At 34.4% G+C, this 24170-nt stretch overlaps 1 protein-coding gene across 2 annotated transcripts in view; it reads left to right on the top strand.

Annotated features, from left to right (window-relative positions):
- Nucleotides 1–24170, top strand: part of SEMA5A (semaphorin 5A) — a 679502-nt gene that overhangs the window by 411946 nt on the left and 243386 nt on the right. For both annotated transcript variants that reach the window (XM_069077034.1, XM_069077023.1), the window contains 2 exons: nucleotides 7617–7902; nucleotides 16485–16620. In XM_069077034.1, the coding sequence (XP_068933135.1) occupies nucleotides 7617–7902; nucleotides 16485–16620 (422 nt within the window). The remainder of the gene's footprint in view (nucleotides 1–7616; nucleotides 7903–16484; nucleotides 16621–24170) is intronic.

The following is a 24170-nucleotide window of genomic DNA, read 5'->3' as shown; positions in this document are numbered from 1 at the left end:
AAACTGTTTTCAATTTTAGGACATAACCTACTTGAGGCCAGGGACTATGTTTTTGCCTCTTTCTATCGCCAGTTCTTAGCACAATGTTTGGCTCATAATATACACATAAGAACTACTTGTTTACTGACATGATATAAGAAAAAAAAAACTTGCTAAGATTTTAATCCACATTGATGTCATGAAAATGTATGGTAAATGCATAAGACTTCCAGTGGGGGAATGTGTGCTAGAAGTAGTATTAATGTCTAGGTCTTCCTAGGCATAGGATTCAAATGCTGATTGTGATCTTGCCTGCACTATTACAGTGAGATATTCAAACAGTACATGACAAATGGAAAAGGCATTGCTTATGTCTGACATATAAATGGTTTTTTGTTTGTTTTTGTTTTTCTACTTTTGGAAAAGTAAAAATCACTTGCACACATCAGGCAGTAACTATGACCATAGAGGAGTGCTAGGCTTTTATTACAATGAAATAGGATCTTACTCTGATGACAACCCCAAATTTAATTGGCAGTTAGTATATGCAAAAGGATATACTATGAATGCTTTATGTGTTTTCTAAATCTGTTTGTTGGCTCCTATGCATCCTTTGAGAAGTTGGTATCTTTTCCATGTCTGTCATACATGGGCTACTGTGAATACGCTGTGCCCTCTTGAATATCTGTTTGGCTAAACAAAACAAAACAAAACTATCCTCTACTTCTTATATATTTGTTATCTTAAGTACTTAAATGGGATTTAGTGACACAGTCCTCATTTGGGAAAACCTAGACATGCTCATTATTTGAGATTATCCCTCTGGGTGATGTAGCCAAAAAGAATATAACATGGTTAGGTCAGTATCTGAAATCAGATCCAGTCCATGTAAACTCGGCTTGGGTAATAGGTGTTTATGGCCCACACCTATGGGATCTGAGAAAGTAGCATTCTTCTGTCCACTCCCATGTAAATGCTTTGCTATCCATTTTTATAAGACATAATTCTTAAATTCTAGCAATATCAATAAGTGAAGAAAAATAACGAAGGGTGAAAATTGGCAAGGAAAAAATTATTACTATTAGCAATCGATGTGATGAAAAACGAGAGCATTGGCAAATTAATTCAAACAATTCATAGATTTCCTAAAGTAGTCAGATATAAAGTGAATATATTAAAATAATCAACATTTCTATATACAATAAAAAAATCTGAGAGAAGATAATAGAAAAGGAAAAAAATCAAATAATTCAAATAATATTCAAAATAACTACATAATACACAAAACATTTGGGACACAATAGATCAAATCATACTCAAGGTTTATATAAATATTGTTTTAAAATACTCTTTAAAGAAATAAAGAATGGGGATAGCTAGGTGGCACAGTGAATGGAGCACTGGCACTGGAGTCAGGAGTACCTGAGTTCAAATCCAGCCTCAGCCACTTAACATTTACTAGCCATGTGACCTTGGGCAAATCAGTTAACCCCAATTGCCCTGCCCTCTCCCCTCCAAAAAAAGCAAAACTTTAAAAAAAGAAGAAGAAATAAAGAATGACAAATAATTGGAGGGATATTCATTGTCATGCTAATATATTTTTTAAATGAATATATGACCTAAAGTAATTTAGATATTTAGTGCTATACTTGTTCTTATAAGGGAAAACTGTATAGAACTATACAAAATTATAGCAGTAAAAATTAAAAGGACTTAGCATTTTATACCTCAGATTACATTCAAATGCAATCCATCTTTGGTTCTTGTTAAAAATTTAAATTATAAATAAGTAGAACTCACTAGATAAGCAAGAATCATAAAAAAGGAAAGTCAATAACTCAGTTAAATAAACATAAAAAACAAAAAAGCAGAAGAATTTCCTAAATTATAAACTTTTCAGATAACTGAGAAGTAATTTAACAGAAATTAGGTTTGCAGCAGCGTATAAAACATATCACACAATTTCAGAAGGGAAGGTTACCCCTAACAAAATGAAAGATAATTTGATCTGGTCTCTTTTCTCATCTATGACACAAAACTAAAAGCAAAACTTATTTCAGCCAAACAAGTATAAAAACAAATACAAAGCATACAGTGGATAATATTTATTGTATAAAATTGAAAAGTATTTCATAAATAATATCAATATGTTAGTGGGACAGGATGGGAAAATGTTAAATCAGAAAAATTCATCAAACATTTCCAATGAGAGTATGATATATAATATCTAAGGAATTAACACAGATACATACATATACACACACACACATTTCATAATACTACATATAATGCTATACATACATATGTGAGTATATGTACATATGTATATACATATCTACATTTCTATACCTATCTATAGCTATTATACAATGTGTAAGTGATCAGGTGATGTGACAGAGTTGGGAATTAGTTCAAACCATTCTGGAAGGCAGTTAGGAAGTATGCTAAAAAAGAAGTGACTAAAATGTCTGTTCACTTGACCAAGAGATCTCATCGTTAGATGTACATCCTAAACAAGAAAAAAATTGTATTAAGAAATATCCTTCTATACATACAAAATAATGGTTTTTAATGATAGCAAAAGAAGGGATAGATTCAGAAATTAATGTGCTATAAAATCAAGTTGTCCATAAAATATTTTCAAAACTTACTATGATAACTGTAATCTCTGAACTAGACACCTACTGCTAGATATACATATCCATAAAAGACTGAGACAGAAAGAAAAGACTCATACATACTAAAGTGTTCATTGTAGCTGTTCTGGGTCATACCTAACAAGCTAGTTCAAGTTGAGGATTAGAATAAGCGAGACTTTCATAGAATTATGTAAAATTTAACAAAGGAAGTTTACTTAACAATAACATGTAAAATATATTCAGAAAATATAGAGCATTGATTCAGCAGCATGAAAATCATCAACCTCTATGTTTTTCTTAATGGTATGCATGTTGATCAGGGTGTTATCATTCCTGAGAGGTGTCCAATGTTTCACACATTGGATTTTCATACTTAGACCAGGAAACCATATCAATGGTTCAATACTTAATACCAATTATATCTCAAGAATAACTAAATCAAAAGATAATTACCATTTTGTAGAGCACAGTTGATGTGGGGGAGGGGGGCAGCTAATTTAGATTACATGGAGTAGTTGTTGCAGTAGGAAAACCACATAGGAGCTCATTGATTAGGGAATAACTAAATAAATTTTCTTGCATGAATACAATGCAATATTATTAGACTCCAAGAAAGTAAGACATATAAATTCTTATTTTAAGAAAATATTAGGAAGTACACAAAATGATAACAGTGTAAATAGAAAGAACAGCAAAACAAAAATTAACACTGTAGTTACAATGACTAAGGTTAGCAGTAGAGAAAAAAATTTAAAAAAAAAGTCTTTCTTCTTTGCAAAGACAGAAGGTTATATATATAGAATGTCACATAAAATTTAAAATAAATTAAATATCTTGGTTAGTTTCACTGAATTTATTTTACCTCTTTGAAATATTAGTTATAAGGAATTTCTTATTCAGTAGGGGATGAGGAAAGGATATATTTGGAAATGAATGTGATGTAACAACAAAATGCATCATTTTTTTTAAAGAAGTAAAGTAAAGCCCAAACCAAAAACCCAAACCACATCCTGCTGATTTGACCATTTCTGTTCTTGGCATTTCTAATGGTAACCTGTGCTGTAAACCACAGAGGCATCTCTGACTCCTATTCATTTGCCTCCGACATTCAATTAGTCATTATCTTGGCTATTCTATGGCTGCAAGCCTCTCATTGGGCCATCCCAGGTAAATGGATATTTGGAAATATGGTTTAATGCATCTTACCTGGTCTGTTTTAAGAACCTTTTAAAAAAAACTACAAAGTGTTTATTTTTTTAAAAAAATTCTTTAAATACATGGCATTATTTTTATTAATATTTTTCTTTTCAAATAAAAACTCAAGGACTTAATTTTGAATCCTTAGTTGAAGAGTATGTTCTGAATATGACCATTTACATGGCTTTAGATGTATCAGAGAAAAGAGTATTTGACACAGTTCTGCTATTAAAAGGAAAAAAAAATACTTGGAACCTAGAATTCCTCCCTTGTACAGAATAAATTTGTAACTAGTGTTTATGGAAGTTAATTGATTTCAATAACTCCCCATTACATAAGGAATAAACTTGAGTCTCCTTAATCCAGATATCATGGCTATTCATGCTCTAGCCCATCAATTCCTTTCCAAAATTAGCTTTTACTACTTTCCTTTGCCACAATCAGAAAACACTATTCATGGATCTCTGCTTTCCTGGTTCTGTTCCTTTGTTCATACAGTTACTTGTACCTGAAATGACCCCTGTGTCTCTTCCTGATTTTCCTTGTTAAGTAATATATACATACATGCTTATGTGTTTTTCTCTCTATGTATGAGAAAGAGAGACAGAGACACAGAAAAATACAGAGACAAAGGCAAAGAGAGAAAAATTGAAAGAGAGACACAGAGAGAGAGACTGAGAACTAGTCAAACTTTAGCCTAGACCATTTTAAATTTAGTGTAGAATTGTATCATTTTTCCTTTTCAAAGATTTTTAATGTGGATTATCATAGCTTATTTTTATAATCCTTGAATCCAGAAATAATTTTTAAAAGGCTTTTATATTTTTCTTTTTGGATTAGAAGTACCAATGAATATTGAATTTATAAATCAATATGTAGTTTTGAAATCTTTTTAAATTATGGTCTTTTTCAAGAGGTCTGATATTAGTTCTTTCTGCAAAAAGTTAATGAATACTCATTCAAACAGTTCCCAATCTTCTATATTAAAAACCCAAGTTACAAGTGTAAAAAATACTCATTTTTATAAGTTTTTTTCTATGATAGCAAAAAAAAAAAAAGCCCAAACCTCTTGACAGAGCCTAGTAAATAGAAATGTGTGAGATTTTGTGAATGAAACTGGGAAAAAAATGTTTACTGAAGACAATATATATGTTTATTGATTAGAAGATGAAAACTCTGCTTCTCAATTTTACATAGTTGTTAAGACAACACTGCTTGCATTGATTTTTTACTAACACAAATATACCATTTGACCATGGATAAGTCACTTAACCTATCAGCTTGAAAGAGCTTATTAAGTTATAGATGTGTTGTTGAGCTATCAGTGATGGGAGTTTACACATTAGGAGTTTCCACAGATCAATGAAATTACAGGCATATTTATTATTCTCCCCCTGCCTCAGAAACAAAGTAACCTCTCAGTATGTTCAATAATTACTTTCTATCACATTTAAGTTCTTTTATGATAACAAATTTATATGTACCTTTTAATATTACTGAGTCACTTGAATTTATACCCTGCAGTACGTGGTGGGAGAATTGTTTGGAGAATGGAGGAATAAGTAATAGAGAAATAAGGTACGGGTGCCTGACAGATCATTCTTTTTATCAAAATTGGACATAGAAATTTGAATGAAACTGCCATGACCTTCACTAGTACCCTCGAAATGTAATAAGCAACCTCCTGGGTATTTTGGAATAGCATGCAAAATGTTTAGTTGAGACAGTTAAGGGAATTTATGGTTTTGAATTTCATCTTACTAAAACTTTCTTTTAGGGAAATAAACTATTTTGCATGTGTCTCTCATAGAAATTCTCTTTCTGCCTTCAGGTTATGCTCAAGTGTTTATCAAAAACCAATCTAACAAGGACCACAGATTCTTATTTTTCTGTTTATTTCAAGGGGCTTTCCATTCAATAAAGCAAGCCTCTGAATTTTATAGGGACAATTAAAGATAATTATGCCTACATCTTGGCACTCAAAGTTAATGAAAAGGTACAGACAACAAATGTATCCACAAGGACATATTTTCAGGGGCAATTAGGTATTTGTTGGTGCACTTCAACTGAACCTGTAATTGGTCATGAGCTATCAGGGTTGAGTGGGCAAAGTAAAGATTTGAGGACAATTAAAATATGTCTTCCAGCAAACATTAACCAGGAACGATAAAACGTGTTATCATAAAAAAAAATAACTATGTTATATAAGCAGGTACTGTAACTACCAATGTCATTTCAGCTCACCCTGCATATGTTTATATGTGTATATATGTCTATGTGTATGCATAAAATATACATGTATTTATTCACCCATACTATAGTAAATAATATATATCACGCAAACATGTAATATATTTAAACGTTACTAAATGTTTCAGAATATTCAGAATAGCTTAGATTTCATTTTCAGGTCTTAAGATAAAAACTGAGATCTTAGTGATAGCATCCATTTTCTAGGTGTGCACATATACCTCTATGAAAAAACTGCTTTTCTTTTTTTTTTTTTTTTTGTGGGGGGGGGGGTAGGTGGTGCAGTGAATAGAGCACCAGCCCTGGAGTCAGGAGGACCAGAGTTCCAATCCAGCCTTAGACACGTAACACACTAAACAGACAAAACTAGCCATGTGGCCTTGGGCAAGTCACTTAAGCCCAATTGCCCTACCTTCCCCCTCCAAAAAAAAGCAAAAAAACAAAAACTGCTTTTGTATTCCCACCACTTAACACAGTGACTGGCACATAGTAGGTACTCAATAAAAACTTGTTGACTGACTTTATATTCTCCTTGGTTTGTGAAATATATGTGAACATTCTTAGCAATGTTTTCCTCCCCCCCTTTTCCCCCAATTTAGAAGGGATACAAAAATATCTTATTCTTCATTCATTTCATATTTCATGCAAGTGATAACTATAGTACTTGAATGAGAATTTAAAATGCAAGTAACATGTATTTTTCTAAACCCTACAGTAAATCTTCTTGCTGTTCTTTGGGGGTTTTTGTGTTAATGCCAGTTTTACTTGAGCTTGATTTATTATAGTGTGCTCAAGCAGAGAAATCATTCCTATGATTTTCTAAAATTTAAAACTTGTGCTTAGAAACTCCATCACAGTATACTTCTTTCCTGCTATGTAGAATGCGAGGGAATTGTTTCATTCAACTACTTGTCTACATAAAGTGATTTTGGCATTTGATCAATTTTCACATGTAAAAAGGGACTGTTGAAAAAAAAATATTTACCCCATTTTGGCAGAAGAATTTTATTTGGGTGAGAGACAAAGCAGAGAGGAGTGGGTGGAGAAGTCAAGTCCAGAAGACTTGAGTTCAATTTCTGCCTTCAATACTGCAGGGAGCTAGATGTTTATAGAATTGAGCGCTGGATTTGCAGTAAGGAAGAGAAGTTCAAATGAAGCCTCAGACTTACTTAACTGTGTGACTCTGGGCAAGTCATTTAACCTTTCTGAGCCTCAGTTTCTTTACCTGTAAAATTGTAATAATAATATCACCTATCCCATAGGATTTTGGTGAAGTACAAATGAGATAATACATGTGATGTGCTTTGAAAATCTTAAATAGTTGTATAAATGTTTGGTTATTTCTTTTGTTACTTGATATAAAGTGTGATAGGCCACTTAACTAGTGTTGCCACAGGTGAAACTCTAAGAAAATAAGTTACAAAGAATATGGAAATCCAATTGGTAGATGAAGTTTCTCACTAGGAACTCCTTCTACCAATGAGATTACAGGTCTAATTTTAAAGAATAGCAGATGTCAATAACCAGATTTTCTTTTTCTTTTGGTTTTAGAACCAAATTTTGTATCATCCTATGATATTGGGAACTTCACCTATTTCTTCTTTCGTGAAAACGCTGTGGAGCATGATTGTGGAAAAACAGTTTTCTCCAGGGCTGCCCGAGTTTGTAAGAATGACATTGGAGGCCGATTTTTGCTAGAGGATACGTGGACCACTTTCATGAAGGCTCGGCTGAACTGCTCCCGTCCTGGGGAAGTTCCCTTTTACTACAATGAACTACAGAGTACTTTTTTCCTTCCTGAACTGGATTTAATCTATGGGATATTTACAACCAATGTGTATGTAACTTTCCATTTTAAAAAGTTATACTTTTCAATTAATTAGCATTTATTTTTCTCCCTCCTACCAATTTTCCACATAAAACAAAAATCTTTATGATATTTATGCATATTCAAGCTAAACAACTTCCCACTTTGGCCAAATTCAGACATGTCTCATTTGGCATTTTTCCTCTACTCCTTCTCTGTTAGGAGACTGATCGTGCCATGCTTCATCAATTCATCATCTAGAATCATGGTTGATGCTTGCATTGATGAGAGTTCTTTCAAAATTGTTTTTCTTTACAATATTTTTGTTATTATATAATTCTTCTCATCACTCCACTCCCTTTCAAGCAGTTTTATTCAGTCAAAATAAGCCCCATCTTCTTTAGCCTTGTTGCTATCTTACTGCCTTTCAAGACCCTTCCCTCTTTTGAAAGTTATATTTAATCAAATACCCTGAAAGAATAGAAGCAACTGGAACCTTTAGTTGGCATAGATCATCTCCTTAATGTCATCTCCTACTGTGCATTCTCTGATTTTGCACACATGTTTCTGGGATTTGTTAAGAGTAGCAGGTTCAGTGTATGTGTAGCCCACAGGACTCCTTCTGATTGGAGCCTGTGGTTACATAGTAATCACATGGAGACAACCAACAATGCTTACAGGAATAATGAAGGACACATAATTTTCTAAGTATGACCCTGAAAATATCTTTGAAAGTAACTCTGGAAAATCATCCATTTCCTTTAATTATGGGTGCTCTTGGGCAATCATTAACTTGTACTGATTCTAAGTATTCTTGGGCTGAATGTGACACCAATTTTCAGTAAGATGGCTGCCCTGGGCACTCAGCTCTGAAATGCTAGTTGTAATTAAAAGACTTTCTCCAAGACTTAACAAGGCTATTTATTCCTCCTACCTTTTGAATTCTGAATGTTTGATTGGGCAAAATATTTACAATTTTCTTCATTACTCATCTAGTTACTCCCTTATCTTGGTTATCATTGGTCCCTAAAATTACACTCCGTTTGTAATTGCAATGATAATTTCTCTAGGAATCCCAATGGTAATTTAGCCTGCCCATGTAACTTTCTGTAAAATCTCCCAAACCGCTGGTGATTTAAAAAAAAGACCTAGTAGGTTGGTTACCATTTAGAATGTTTTTTTTCTAATTATATCTTGTGGTATGGATTGGAAAACAAAGACCAAATATTGATATTTGAAAGGAATTATCAGAACCCCTACTGGTTGTGGGTAATGATTACTATGCTAATATACCCTACTCACTAAAACTTCTCTTTAGTTTTGATCTCTTGGACACCATAATCTCAAGCCAAGTAATAAATAATGTCTATATAGCTCTTTAAGGTTGAAAAAATGCTTTAAATATATTTGAACCTCACAATAGTCATATAAAGTAGATTCTATTATTGTTATTCCCATTTTATAGATGAGGAGACTGAAGCTGAGAAAAGTTGTGACTTGCTCAGGGTCACACAGCAAGAGATAGTATGTACAGTGAGTAGAGCACTAACTTTGGGGTCAGAAGACCGGGGTTCAGATCCCTTTGCTGACATTTATTACTATTTCAACCTCGAGAAAGCCACTTACTCACTATTTGTTCACATTGCATGAGAAAACAGAATTTCAAAAGTCCTATACATTTATAATGTAATAACTGATCAAAGGAATTTCTAGCCTCACACACACATTGCTAGTTGCCAAATTTTGTCTCACCTAAACTAAGCTGTCATGTAAATCCTTTAAAACTCATCTTGGCAAAGGGTAAAACTGGATGAGGATTTCTCACAATTGAAAGACAAGAAGCCAAAGAACCGAATGCAGGCCAGTAGTTCCTACTGAATGTTCATGAGGTGAAGTTTGATAGTTTTTGGAAATCACTGTTCTTTTAACATTAAAAAAATTAATTTTCTTAATTTTGTCATCCAGAAAAGTTCATAGTAACGTAGTTTTAGATCTGAAGAGGCCCCTCAAAGGCTATCAAGTCCACTGTTGCCCTCATTTTACAGATTAGACAACAGTGACCTTAAAAGTATGTAACTTGCCCAAAGTCATACAGTTTGGAAGTGCTTGAGATGTGATTTGAACCCAGGTCTTCAGGAGCTCAAATCTAGCACTATTCACTAAACTTCCCTTAATTTTATAGAATTTCATTAAAAAGAAAGAAATTTAGTATTTTTATTTACTATTAAAAGTGTTTAAGATGAATATGGAGATAGAGAGCATCCAGATGTCCTTGATGAGTTCTGTCTGTTAGGTTCAGATTCAACTCATCCAAATGAACTTAAAGGCCTTGTTGAGCTACATGTTGTTAGTGATATTTGAAAAATTATGGAGGGTGGGTGTGACATGGTTCTGAAGGACTGAAGGAAGGACAAGATTGTTCAGACACTCAAAATAGTGGACACCAGGGAATCTATAGAGTATTAGTGTACTTGACTTTGTTTTCTGACAAAGTTCCAGAATACATTTTGAAAGGAATCTTTTATGGTCAACTAGAAAAGTAAGGGGGGGGGGTGTGGCCAGGTAGCACAGCAAGTAAGAGCACCGGCTACAGTGTTGAGAAGACACTTAGCACCCACCCAGAAACACCTGGCCGTGTAACCTTGAACAAGTTACTTAACCCCAATTGCTTAGGGGCGGCCAGATGGCTCAGCGAGTAAAAGCACTGGCTCCAGTGTCAGGATGACCTGGATCAAATCTGGGCTCAGATACTCAGCACCACACCCAGAAATAACTTGCTGTGTAACCTTGAGCAAGTTACTTAACCCCGATTGCTTTAAAAAAAAAAAAAGAAAAGTAAGGGGGGTTCACAAAGAACCTGCCTGTCTTCCACAAGAAAAGGATATCCCAAAGCAACCTCATTTCCATATAGAAGAGCAGCAATGACAAAGCTTATTAGATTGGTACACCAAGGGAATCCTATTGATATAAATTATCTAGGTTTTAGCAAGATAAGAATTAGTGGGAGGTGAAAGAATCATTACATGTCTGCTTGAACAGGAGAGAGTCAAGAGAGTCAAGAGTTAATCCCTAGGCACATCCTTTCCTAGTCTTTGGGGAGAGAGTTAGAAGCCACTGCTGCTATTGTGTGGTTATTATACCATGGTTGATCAATGTCACCTTCCATTCAGAGGAATAACATCACTAGTGATCCATTACTTCCAAAAGAAGAGCTAAATAATTCATATGTCACATAATAATAACAATAAAATAACACAACAGCAACAGTGATAACAATGGCAACAATAAAGTCTTGCATTTGCTTGTATGTTCTCATGGCAATAACAATATCCACCTCTCTGCCCATGAGAAGAAGGAAAAGTAAACTGAGTGGCATTCAACAAATAAGCACCTACTATAGGCAAAGAAAGCCCTCTACTCAAGACTAGGAATACAAAAATGAAAGTAAAAAACCAGTCCCTGCCCTCAAAGGGCTCATATTTGATTAGGATAGATTAGAGACAGAATGCACAGAAATAGTTTATTTTCTTATAATCCATAATTAGAGTTTTTGACATTTCCATGGGACATTTTGAAGATTTTTAAAAAATGGTTTCTGGAAAGTTACTAGAATATTTTCCCTCATTTATTTGATAGATGAGAAATACTAGTGCAGAATGGGGAGAATGTTCCTTATAAAATTCCATTGTATTGATCTGAATTTGGCTTATCAGTGTTTTCTGCATTTATTTGAATTAGGTAGATAAGAAAGTTGACCTTTTCCAAAGTAAAAATCAACTTAGCAAACTGGGAAACATTTACATTCTTTTTCATTTTGGGGTAGACTTTTTTTTAAACTACTAATGTCCATCAACCCAATATAATATGATGAGCTCTAATGTCACTTCTTTCTCTGTAATTTCTTGATTTCATGTTTCTAAATACTGTTTAGGGATAGAGGCCAGTATAAACCAAGTAAATTCAGTTGCTCAGTAGGTTTAAGTGTGAGCAAGAGGAGGCCGAAAAAAATCACAAAACCCCCCCCCATCTTATTATATTCTTTTTAGAATTAGAAATAAGTAATATAAAACCTTATTAAATGTTGGAAAAACTCAATACTTCATTTTTGTCGTATATTTTTCTTTCCTACTCATATTTTTCTTGCCAGAGAAATTAGCTTCTCCAGAATCAAAGTTAAGGTAAAAAGAAGAGCTCCTCAAGACCAAGGTGTTTAGAGGCAGAATTAAAATATTAAAAGAAAAATGGGGGGGGGGGAGGACAAATAAATGAAGTAGAAAAATATCATCTTCCTCCTATTTCAACCCTAATCTGAAGAACCCCACCTACCTAACCAAAGTTTGCCCAAGAAATCTACAATTCTCATAAGAAGTAGCATTCTTTAACACTTTACATGTATTTTATTTATCCTCACAAAGACCCTGCAAATTGGTTCTGTTATTCCCATTTCACAGAAGAGCAAACTGATACTGGAAGGTTAAGTGACTTGTGACACAGCTTTGATTCAGTTTTGATTCAAGACTGAAACTCAGGTCTTCTTCATTTTAAACCTAGCACTCTATCCACTGTGCCACCTAGCTGTCATTAAACAACAACAACAACAAAAAAGATAAGAATTCTACTTCCTTTTGCCCTTCTCAGACAAAACAGATCCAATGCCTCCTTCTTTTTGAATGGCCAAATTCTATCCCTGAAAAAATGGTCCTCTCTTGTAGCCTATTAAAGTTATAGTTTTAAGATAGTTTTCTATCACCAGGTTGTCAAGGACCACCTTTTTTTAAAACATTTATTCAAGAAATATTTGGCCCAGCATTCTAATCAATTCTACTAACTCCTCAGAAATAGATTGTATTTTTTTAAACTGCCTTAGGATCCTACAATCACAAATTGAGAGTTGGATGGGATTTTAGAAGTCATTTAATCTGAACTCCTCATTTTATAGATGAGGAAACTGAGACCTATGGAGGTTAACTTACCAGTCAAAAGTCAAACAGATAATTTTAGAAGCAGGATATGAATGCAGATAATCTGACTCTATAGCCAGTGGGAGGGACAAATTAAACCAAGTTCTAAATATGGTCAAAGACCCCTATCCATTACGCAGAATTCTGTTGCTGTTCACTTATTTCTGTCATGTCTGACTTTTAGTAACCTCACTTGGGGTTTTCTTGGCAAAGATACTGTAGTACTTTGCCATTTGCTTCTCCAGTTCATTTTACAAATGAGGAAACTGAGGCAAACTGTTGCCTGGGGTCACACAGCTGTTAAATGTCTAAGGCCAGATTTGAACTCGGAGATTTATCTTCCTGACTCCAGGCCCAGCATTCTATGCATTATAGTGTCTAGCTGCCAGGAGAGGATAGAAACATAATTATATGACTCATTTTTATAATAAATATTCAGAAGCTTATAAATACAAATAAATCTCTGTGCTAACGGTGGCTCTTAATTGATTGTGTCATCTATGACATACAAAAAGTTCAAGAGACAGATATAGTTTCTAGGTAATCATTGTATTAATTATGCTAGCAAACAATTAATAAAAGGGGTCAGAGACACTCTCAAATGCCAAAGACCCTTCATGGAACCCATTCATCACTTATATGCTCTTGGAAGAGTGGGTGTTCTTGAGGGTGGCAATCGACTCTACTTAAGTAAAATAAGAAAGAATAAATATTATAATGAGAGGTGAACCTATTCTCATGAGAGGATGGGGAACATGACTTTGAGCATGTCATTTACTTACAAATCACCTTGAATCTTGGACAGTCTGGACAAAAAAGTAATCTACATTTTCCCAGACCTGTCTGAGTAAAACACAATAAGTGATAATCCATCAATTCACCTAAATTAAAAAGTCTTTACCTTTTGAACATATCTAAGTTTTCCCTCACATTGTCAGCCCTGTATTTCAAAGGGTGCTTGAATAACCTACAGAGGATGATTTATGAATGAGGAAGTAGGAAAGGGGAAAAACCTTTGTCCTAATTCAATAATTGGTTATTAATATAAGAGAGAAGGAATTATTTATCTCACGGCCTTAAAGATGTTTCCTTTTAAGTTTCTTAATTTTAATAAAATCATAGACTTTAGAGTGAATAGGGACTTGGAGATCACCTTGTCATCACTGATTTGACAATCTACTCATTAAATATTTTAAATTAAATTAAATTTTAATTAAATATTTTACATTATATGTTACATAATTATATATATTAAATATTTTTAAATGCCTACTGTGTATAGTGCAGCTATGCCCAGTACTGGGGAAATATAAAGTTTATATAGAGCATTGTCCCTACTCTGAGTTTTCCTTCTATTATACACAGACAAATTGCTAGAATAGATAATATCTGTTGATTGCATTAGCAAGTTGACAAAATGATGAAATTTTAGAAGGATGGGTATCACTAAATTCAGGTATCAGTGAAGACATCATTTAGAATGTTGCATTTGAGTTGAGCTTTAAAGAAAAGGAAGGAGGCAAAGAAGAAGGGCTGACTTTTCAAGTCTAGAAAATACTGTGAGCACATGCATGGAGATAAAAAGGCCCATGGGGATAGAGAATAGACTTATAGGAGCATAGAGTGTGTAGATAGTAATAATACTATGAGATTAAAGATGGGAAGTAAGATGACCCCAGATTATGTGGAATCTTGAATATCACATAATGAAATTTGAACTTTTCTCTCTAAGTAACAAAGAAATCTTGGAAATTTTTGAGCATAGAAATGACATGGCCAGATCTATGCAGAGAAATGATTATGATAACTGTCATAAAGGCTGAATTGGTAGGAGAAAGGAAAGAGGTAGGATTCCCCATTAAGGGGCTATTATGGTAGACCAGGTAGGCAGTTGTTAAGAGTGACAGCAGAGGAAATAGACGGAATGGGATGGGTGTGGGATATGTTGTAGAGATAAAAGCCAGAGAACTTGATGGCTTATTGTTTAGAAATAAGAGAAATGAAATAGACATTACATGCCCAAGATAGATAACTTTATAACCTGTTAGACAGACAGACAAAGTAAAAACAAGCATGGGAATCCATGACTGCAAAAGCCTTACATTCTGATGGGGGAGAATACATAAAGAGGGAGATGGAATGAGTGTATATGGGGAGTGCAGTGCATGTGGAGGCATGGTTTTGATGACCAAGAAGTGAGAAAGAGGAATGGATTCAGTCAAGAAAAGAAAAAATCTCAATTATTCTAGGTGAGAGTGTTGCAGGAGTGGAGCCCAAGTTTCTGATAGGAAGGTGGTAGTAATGATGGCCAGAAAGTAGACAGTATGGTTTGGATATGACTGGAGACCTAGATCTGGGCAAAAAGAGGCAAATGCTAAACTATAAGAGTCCAAATCGTCTCAAAGGCTAGATTTTAAGATTGCAGTTATGAGGAGATAGGGTTGTGAATATAGGATATTGAGTGGATTTTGGAGCCAAAGACTGAAATAGTGAAGTCCTAAGGAAAAACATGATTCAGAGAGAAAGGTTTATTAATCAGTTTTGACTAAGTGGGTTTAATGTTATACATCCAGACACCTAGGTGTACAGATCCAGAAAACACCTGGCATTTTTTTAAAGTATTTTACAGGCAGTATGTCCCAATATACAGAAAAAGAAAGCAGCATGTACAGAAGGAATAGGAAAGCTGTGAACTTTATGGCTTATGAAACCATAAAACTTGGGTGACAATAAACAGTAATGTTTAGCTATGAAAATCATATTGCTTGCACTGCATTTAATAATTGACCCTTAGTGTCAGTTGCTAACAGCAAAACATCTGTGATTTCTCCTTTGAAGTGAAAGGAGTTGGTTGACAGTAAATGGATATAATTGTGCTGAACTGGTAAAAATTAGTTCCTTGCCAAGGGGGTAAGAAGTTCTTATGAGTAAAATTTTCTCTTCTAAATATTGATATGAAGTCATTTTAAGAATTGCCAGTATTTTTTTACTTTTGACTTCAAACCAAATTTCATTTAGCAAAATGTACATTGCTGCCATAATGATTAGTTTAAAGGTATATCTTAGACTTTTGTCAGCCTCCATAAACAGTCTCTTATTAGTCCTTATGTTTAAAAATTGTATTTAGTGGTTTAATATGCTTGTGTCAATGTTGCATTAAACTTTACCCCTTGCTTTTTATAGTCTATGATGGGCCTTTTCCCCCAACCTGATTTTAACTAATTGCTTTAGAGAGAGTTGCCAGAAGTTAACAGAGAAAGGGTGAACATGAGAGCAAGGGTAGAGGCAGCTTATACCCTCATGTACAAACCAGAGCAAAGGTTCTTTATCTTAGGGGATTTGCACCCCTTCAAATCTCTTTGTCAGCATATCAAGACTGTCTCATGAAATAATCCAATCATATTGGAAGAAATAAAAATAAGGGACTTATTTGTCAAGAAACCTCTGTTTTATGTCAAAATCTTTGTTCCCCAACAACAAAATTACTGAAAATTACCATTAATTGTTTTGATTTTATCTTTTCTAGGAACTTTACATAAGGCAATGTTTTAGAGGGACAATAAAAATCACTTTTGGATTAAAAATAATAAAAACAACATGTTAGTAGGTTCCTTGGTGGCCTTTTTCATTTTTTTTTAACTTTTTCCACAGTAACAGTATAGCTGCCTCTGCTGTATGTGTATTCAACCTGAGTGCCATCGCTCAGGCATTCAACGGACCTTTCAAATATCAGGAGAACTCTCGCTCAGCATGGCTGCCTTACCCAAATCCCAACCCCAACTTCCAGGTAATTTCTGAGGAGAAGAGGCCGTTACTTCTCAGTCAATTGTTTCTCAAAGAATCCAAGAAATATAGGTAAAACATCTGATGGGCTGCATAAAGATTTGTTGAATTTTTTTTATTAGGCAATTCATCACACATCAGATTGCTTCTTTCTATGGACAGATTCATAGAAATAAATGTAAAGGTGGATACAGTGAAAATGTTGCTTTTCATAAATGATAATGATAATGAATTATGGACAGAAAAAAAGATTTACTGCTTCCAATCACAGACTAGGATCAGGTATTAAATGTAAAGTAATTTTGCATAATCTTACCTCAGAAACAGTTCTCTACTGAATGACACTCTAATTAAACAGATCTTTGGATATGATATAGAAGATATGCCTAAGGAAAATTTGAGGCATTTATTAGTAAAACATATATACATTTTCATAGTTATAAAAATTGTGTTGTGTGTTACAATGAAAGCATGCACACTATGAGTGGAATTGGAAAATATAGTGGGAGAAAAGATGCCTTTCATCTATACATTTCAAATAATCTAGCAAAATTATCTTTAATAAATTTATCTGGTCATACCACAAAAAAGTGAAACTTAAGAAAAGATTGTTTATTTGCTAAGGTCACGAGTCATTATCACAAACTTTTGAATTCTAAGCATGTGTTTGAGGGCTTTATTTGAAAATTCTCATTAGATATTCATATGAGTTTGATGATGAGAGAGGCCAAGGAAAGAGAAATAAATGCACATGTCTAATAAATCACAGCTGGCCAGTAGAGTTAATGAAGTTGGCAGCTCAACAAGAAATAAATAGACTTTTATTTCCTTGCTTAAAGATAAATAGAGAAAGCAGCATAGTATAGCAGACTAGAGAACTGGCCTCAGAATCAGGAATGCCTGAATTCAAATCCTTTGTCTGGCTCATACTGGCAGCACAACCCTAAATGTCATTTATCAGAATCCTCAGTGTTATAGGAGACTCTCTGGGACCATCATCTGCAGAGAAGGAGCTGATCCACAGTGATAGAGAAAGTTTCCTCATTCGAGAATTCTCTACATCATTAAAATCATAGGATCAATCTTTTTTTTTTCCCTGTCCTTAAAGATACAGGGATAGAATTCTTATAGAAATTAATAAAATTAATTTTTTTAAAGTTCTGAATTATGGTAGACAAAACTTCCCATCTATACTCCTTAAAGGGTGAGATGCTCTTTCAATCTACTTTTATTACATCTTATTTTAAATGTTATTTAATTTCTATTAAAGACTGAATTTCCATCTCTAAATCAGCCTAGTAGTTCAAGGTCAGTTTCATTACTGATCAGCATGGGAAGCCTTGACTTATCTCAGGCTATTTTAACTCCCCTTAGTTCACCTGATAGCCTCTGTATTTTTGGAGGGAGGCATGTTTGGGGGGACTCACCAAGTTGATAATAATAAGCTTAGCCACTGCCAAGTAGAATTCCTAAAATCAATAGATTCATCCAGTCTTTGCATGCCTGGTAGCTGTGATTACATGTGTGTGCCACCCTACTGATCTTTCAGCTGTACTTTTTAAAAAATGAGGGTGCAAATCTCCCTGAAGAATTTAAAAGGATAAAATTAAAGCAAAATATAGCAGTGAACTATACTTGCAGACACTTTTAAGTTATGTGTTTTCTGCTAAGAGATTCTCAGTGAACTGACAATAAACAATTCCCTAACTTGGTAACTCTCAAGTAGCTTTAAGGAATATCAAATATGTATCAGTTTCCCCCACACCTTTTCCCTTCTAAAATGTCTCCTGATATTTTAAGAGGCAAAATATTTGTTATACCTTATATTGCACTGGTTTACAGAATAATCCTGTATTTTGAATGGTACCTAAAGACTGGAGATATGCATTTCATGCTCTGGGATTATACACTATCATTTCTTCTGCCTGGAGTAGAACTCGAGATTTCATCACATTGAAGTCATGCATGCAGCATGGTCTGCTTGGTAGTACCAAATTTTTGATAGATGGTGACAATATATAGACTTTGTCTGTTTTTGTTTTCCAGTATTTGTCTTGGAAGGCATTTACTATTTTATAAAAAATATTTGGTCTGTATTCATCTTGATTTAAATAGCATTGTTCTAGTTTTAAAGAAAAAAAAATAAGATAAGGCTGAATATCCTGGATTCTTTTTCCCATTTAATTGGCATTTAAAGTCTTTTTACAACCTGGCTTCATTGTACATTCCCAAAATTATCACACATTGCTAACGTTCATATACTCTGTGGGCTAGCCAAATGTGTCCTCTTGCTGTTCCTTCTACAGGAGTCTTCATTTCTCATCTCGTTTTTTCCCATTTGCTCTTCCCTGTGCCTGAATTCTACTCCATTCTTAATTTCCCACCTCTTAGAATCCTTTGTTCCCTTCAAAACTCAAGCAGCACTACATACTTGAATGCATTCCTGTTGTTTGCTTACCCCACTTCCTCCCTAACTCCATTTTTGGACTTGAAAGATGTTCTAAAAGTTTTGATATCATTTTTCCCCACAATGGCTCACACAGGAGCAAGAGGAGTTTTAGTAGGGATGGGGAGAAGGAAGAAAGGAGAAATGTCAGTCATTTCTGTATGAGGACTACCTGTCTAATGTTAGACTGTCTTCCTTAAACAGTTGTTATGGACACAACCCCACAGATGAACTTTAGAAGAACTTGGAGCAGCTGCTCTTAAGTTGTTGCTTACATGAATGATCAGAAATCATTTTAAAAAATTTCATTGATAAAATAGTCTGGAGTTTCACTGGCATTATGCTGTTGGGCATATCACCATGAAATGCAATTATAAAAAAATATTTTCTATTTTTTAAGCAATAAGTTTAAATACCATCTAATCCAAACCTTTACTACCTAACAACTTGTCTACCTACCTACCTACATACATATACATGTACATATAAATAGAATTTTTCTGTATATGCACATACATACAGCTACATTTATGTATATATAAGTATATGTATAGTTACACAGACCATTTCATTTACAGTTCTACAATCTAGTTCTCTTTTATGCTTGATTCGGCAACATAAAATCATATTTAACTTGTTATTATGGTTAATGATTGAGCCTTTTTCTTGTGATTATATAGTTTGCCTTGATAGAGTGCTTTACAATTCAAAAAGTGCTTCCTTCAAAGCAATCACTTCCAGACCATTCTTTTGTTGCCATGAGTCACCAATCTTATCCTCCCAACTCCATCTGCCTATATCATCAGTCTAGTTCCTTATTACAGTCTTTTACCACCATGACTTGCTCTTTAAAATGGGTTTGGCACCTGGCTTAAATTCTTCCTTTCTACCCCAAACTCTGCTCTCATACTTGGTCATGTTAATATACATTTTGATGTTTTCACAAACACCTTGATCTCCCAGGTCTTCTATTTTTTGTCAACTCTCATGACGTTTATCTTCATTCCACCTAAGTATCTACGGGTATGGTCATATCTTAGCTTCTGCAAGTAGCTATGACTATGCTACCACCATGATCATGAATTCTCCAATTCTTCTTCCTAATTATAACTTTCCAGCCTTCTGTTTCATAAGTTTCATTAACCCATTCCTTTTTTCCCATGTAACTTCTAGCTCTACTCTCTCCCATTCTCCCAGTACCTATTTGCTACTTTGCCCTCACTTTTCTTATTGTAGAATTTGTCATAGTTAATGAATTTAACTATACTTTATCTTCTACCCTTGAATGCCTTGCCTGTTAATCCTTTATTGTTATTAAGTACCATTATTAATCATTTAATAAGTGCCTGGCATTGTGCTAAGGGCCTGGGATACAACCTGAAGCACAAGACAGTCCCTGCTCTCAAGGACCTCATAGGCTAATAAAGGAGGTGAACAATTAAGCTATATACAGGATACATTGGAAACAATCAATGAAGTGAAGGCTATTACCATTAAGGGAGATTGAGAAATGCTTCTTTGTTAGAATACAGGATTCTAGTTAGGACTTGAAGAAAACCTGGGTTGCCATGAGGCAAAAGAGGAGGGAAAAGAAGTGCCCATGTTTTATTAGAGTCCAACATGGGTTATCCTTACTTTTCCACTCCCTTTAACATGCTTATGAACACTGCTGGAAAAAGTCATGAGGCCATATGGACCACCAAAGATTTACATTATCTTATCTCAGCTGGGTCTTATAGCATAGGAATTATTTTATTTTTCTGGATTGACTCCATTCTGGTGCCCAAAGAGATTCCCAAATCTATTCTATCCCGTTTCTCCTTCTCCTTTCTCGTCAGGACTTCACCTCCTATGTTTTAGAGAAAACAGCAGCAATCTTTTGTGATCTTCCTCTTTTGTATTCTCAGTTCTCTACATCAGGATGAATCTTTATCATCTCTATCCTTTCCTCTTTGCCTCAATTTTTGACAGAGGTGGTTCTTCCTCTTAGCAAGGCTAGACTGTTTATCAGATTCTTTATCCTATAAAAGATCTCTTCAAAGAGTTTACACAGTTGCACAGTCTCTAACTCAGGTTTTTATCATCCCTCATCTACATTATTACAAAACTTTCTAATTTGTCTCTGTGCCTCCATGTTCTCCTTTCTCCAATCCATCCTCCAAATAATATATCAAAGTAGTATTTCTGAAACATCAATTTGACCATGTTAAAATATATTCAGTGGCTTTCAGTTACCTTTGGGATAAAGTATAGGCTCAATAGCTCAGCAAATAGAGTGCTGGACTTGGAGCCAGGAAGTTCTAAGTTCAAATCCAGTCTCAGACATTTACTAGCTATGTGACCCAGTCACTTAACTTGTGTTTCCCTTAATCTTCTGGGGAAGGAAATGGAAAACTACCTCAGCTATCTTTTAGAGGTAGTTACGTGACATAGTGGATAAAGTGCTATGTCCAGTGACAGGAAGACCTGAGTTCAAATTTGACCTCAGACACTTAATGGTTGTGTGACCCTGGCTAAGTCACTTAATGCTGTTTGCCTCTCTTTCCTCATCTGTAAAATGATCTAGAGAAGGAAATGACAAACTACCCCTAGAAAACCCCAAATGGGGTTTTTGTGTAGAAAACCCCAAATGGGGTCACAGAGAGTTGGAAGTGAGTGAAACTACTGAACAACACAAATTCTTTAGTTTGATATTTCAGTCTCTTCATGACTCCAATCTATCTTTCCAGCCTTATTTCATATTCCTTACCATCATACACTATGTATTTAGATAAATTGGCCTTCTAGGTATTATAAAAAGTTGACATTTCATCGCCCATCTCTGTTTCTTTGTCCATCCCCATTGACGATGTATATCATCATCAACATCTTCTTTACAGTAACAAAGCTGTGCAGAGCTCTCTAATATGATCAGGGCACTTTGCTAAATTGCAGCGCTATATCCTTGAAGGTCTTTTAGCCCAAATCAGCAAATATGGCATGGGCGTAAAATTAGACAGCCCCAAATGATCTTGCAGAAATAATCAATCAACTAATGATTAATTGTTTATTTTATCTGTTCTATCCCAAGAACTGTGTTAGTGCTAGAGATAGAGAAATAAAAATTCAGCAATCCCACTCAATGAGGAGCTTGCATTCTAATAGGGTGGACCACAAGTATATCACAAATACATTTTACAAAGCATGTACACACATATATGTCACATATATAAAAGGTAATAGATACAATTATGTGAACAGGGTATTGTTAGACCACTAGAACAGGGGCACTAAGATGGTGTCCATACATTTGATGGTTCCTGAGCCACATCTTACAGGAAGAGAGCAGACCATTAGCAGATACAGTGAGGATGTGCTTTGAAGACCTGGGCAATGATTAGTTTAAAAACAAAGAAACAGAAGATGCAGGGTAGTTTTAAAGAAGTGTTAATAAAATGTAAACAATATAATAAATATAGCATACCATAAAACATAATATGATATAACCTAATACCATTATATTAGATTATTTATATTAATATGATATAACATAGCATAATACATACCAGAAGTTTTGCTGGATTATAATGTGGGAGTAATATCCAACAAGACTGGAAACATAGGTTGGGGCAAGGTTGTATAGGCTTTAAAAACTATTATTTTGGATCCTAAAGACAATGGCTAGAGATCCCAGTGACTGGAGTGAGTTGAGTAAAGGAATAACATTGCAGATCTGTTCTTAAGGAGAATTACTTTGTCCACAGTGTGGAGCAGTAGTTAGAGACTTGAAGCAAGGAAGTCAATTAGGAGGCTGCTACAGTCATCTAGGGAAGAGCTTCCATCAAATTAAGATGGGTGTCATGCAATTGGAGAAAAAGAGATTCAAGAGGTATTGTGAAGGGAGAAATAGAAAAATTTGGCAACTTATTGGAGAGTGAGTAGTAAAGATCATGCCAAGACAGTGGTGGCTTTGATAAAAGCAAATAGGGATGTTTTAAACACATAAGTTTAATTTAGTCAAAAGTTACTAAAAGAAAATGAATGGTTTGGCATTACAGCCCTTTTCATTGTGTTAGTTTCAGGAAGGACAGCCATTCCTTTACAAAATCCATTCTTTAGCTGTCTCAGACAAAGAATATGGCTTAGATGGCCTGAATCAGACATATTTACATATTCTTTTTTTCTATAGGGAAGGTAATATTTGTTGACATGGTGTTTTTATCATTTAATTTTAAAATTATCATTATTCTCTTCTGTATTTTTCTGTTTCCAGGAGTTCTGCTTTTTTGTCATGTGACAAAATTAAGATGAATCATTTTTCTATGTGGAATACTGGATTCCTGTATTGAATGAAAGTCTCAGTAGATGATTTTTAAATTTTCCTTCTAATTTCAAGATTTAGGATTCTTTTATAAGCTTGCTGTTACAACAGCATCTGGTGTGAACCACTCCATAGATTGTAAGCCTTCTATTTAAGAGAGAAACCCCCACAGACTTCCATTTCTTTACTTTTGCTCCTCTGAGTTGCTTATAAACCCAAATTCGAGGGATGTCAAATTGTGAGTGATACTTTCAGATTGTTATAGACAGTGAAATTCACTTCTAGAAAACCTTCTAATATAAATTCTGATGAACATAAATCAAATTTAAACTGGGATTTTAAATTTAGAAGAAATGAAAAACGTTTCTGATCCCTTTACTCCTCCTTTTGCTTTATGCCAGTGAAGGGCACATCACTAACTCCTTCTAACCTATATCCACCAAAAAAGAAAAAGAAATAAAAGAAAAACAATGAGCTACACTGTTAGTCCCTATTCTAATGGGGATAACAAATCTAAACATTTCTCAGACAGCATGATTTTAAAAAATATGCATGAATGAAATCCATGTTGATTATTTTCTATCTGAAATATATATGTACACACACATACATATATGCAAGTTTTACTGTGTTGTGCATTTCTAAAGCTATTCAGATAGAAAAAAAAACTCCCTTTTTCTTGAAATTTGGGTGCACTGGTGTGAAGGAACTCAGCCAGCACAGTTTTTCCCCCTTTTGGTAACTTTACTTGAATGATGTTGAAGCAATATTATACCTTTCACAGATGAAATAGCAGAGCTCTGTTTCC

The sequence above is a fragment of the Petaurus breviceps genome, unplaced genomic scaffold (assembly GCF_028583685.1).
Source record: "Petaurus breviceps papuanus isolate PSGF00001 unplaced genomic scaffold, PetGlider_PUasm1.0 151, whole genome shotgun sequence".
Lineage (NCBI taxonomy): Eukaryota > Metazoa > Chordata > Mammalia > Diprotodontia > Petauridae > Petaurus > Petaurus breviceps.
The sequence above is the reverse complement of the archived record's forward strand: the minus strand, read 5'-3'. Positions and strand labels throughout refer to the sequence as shown.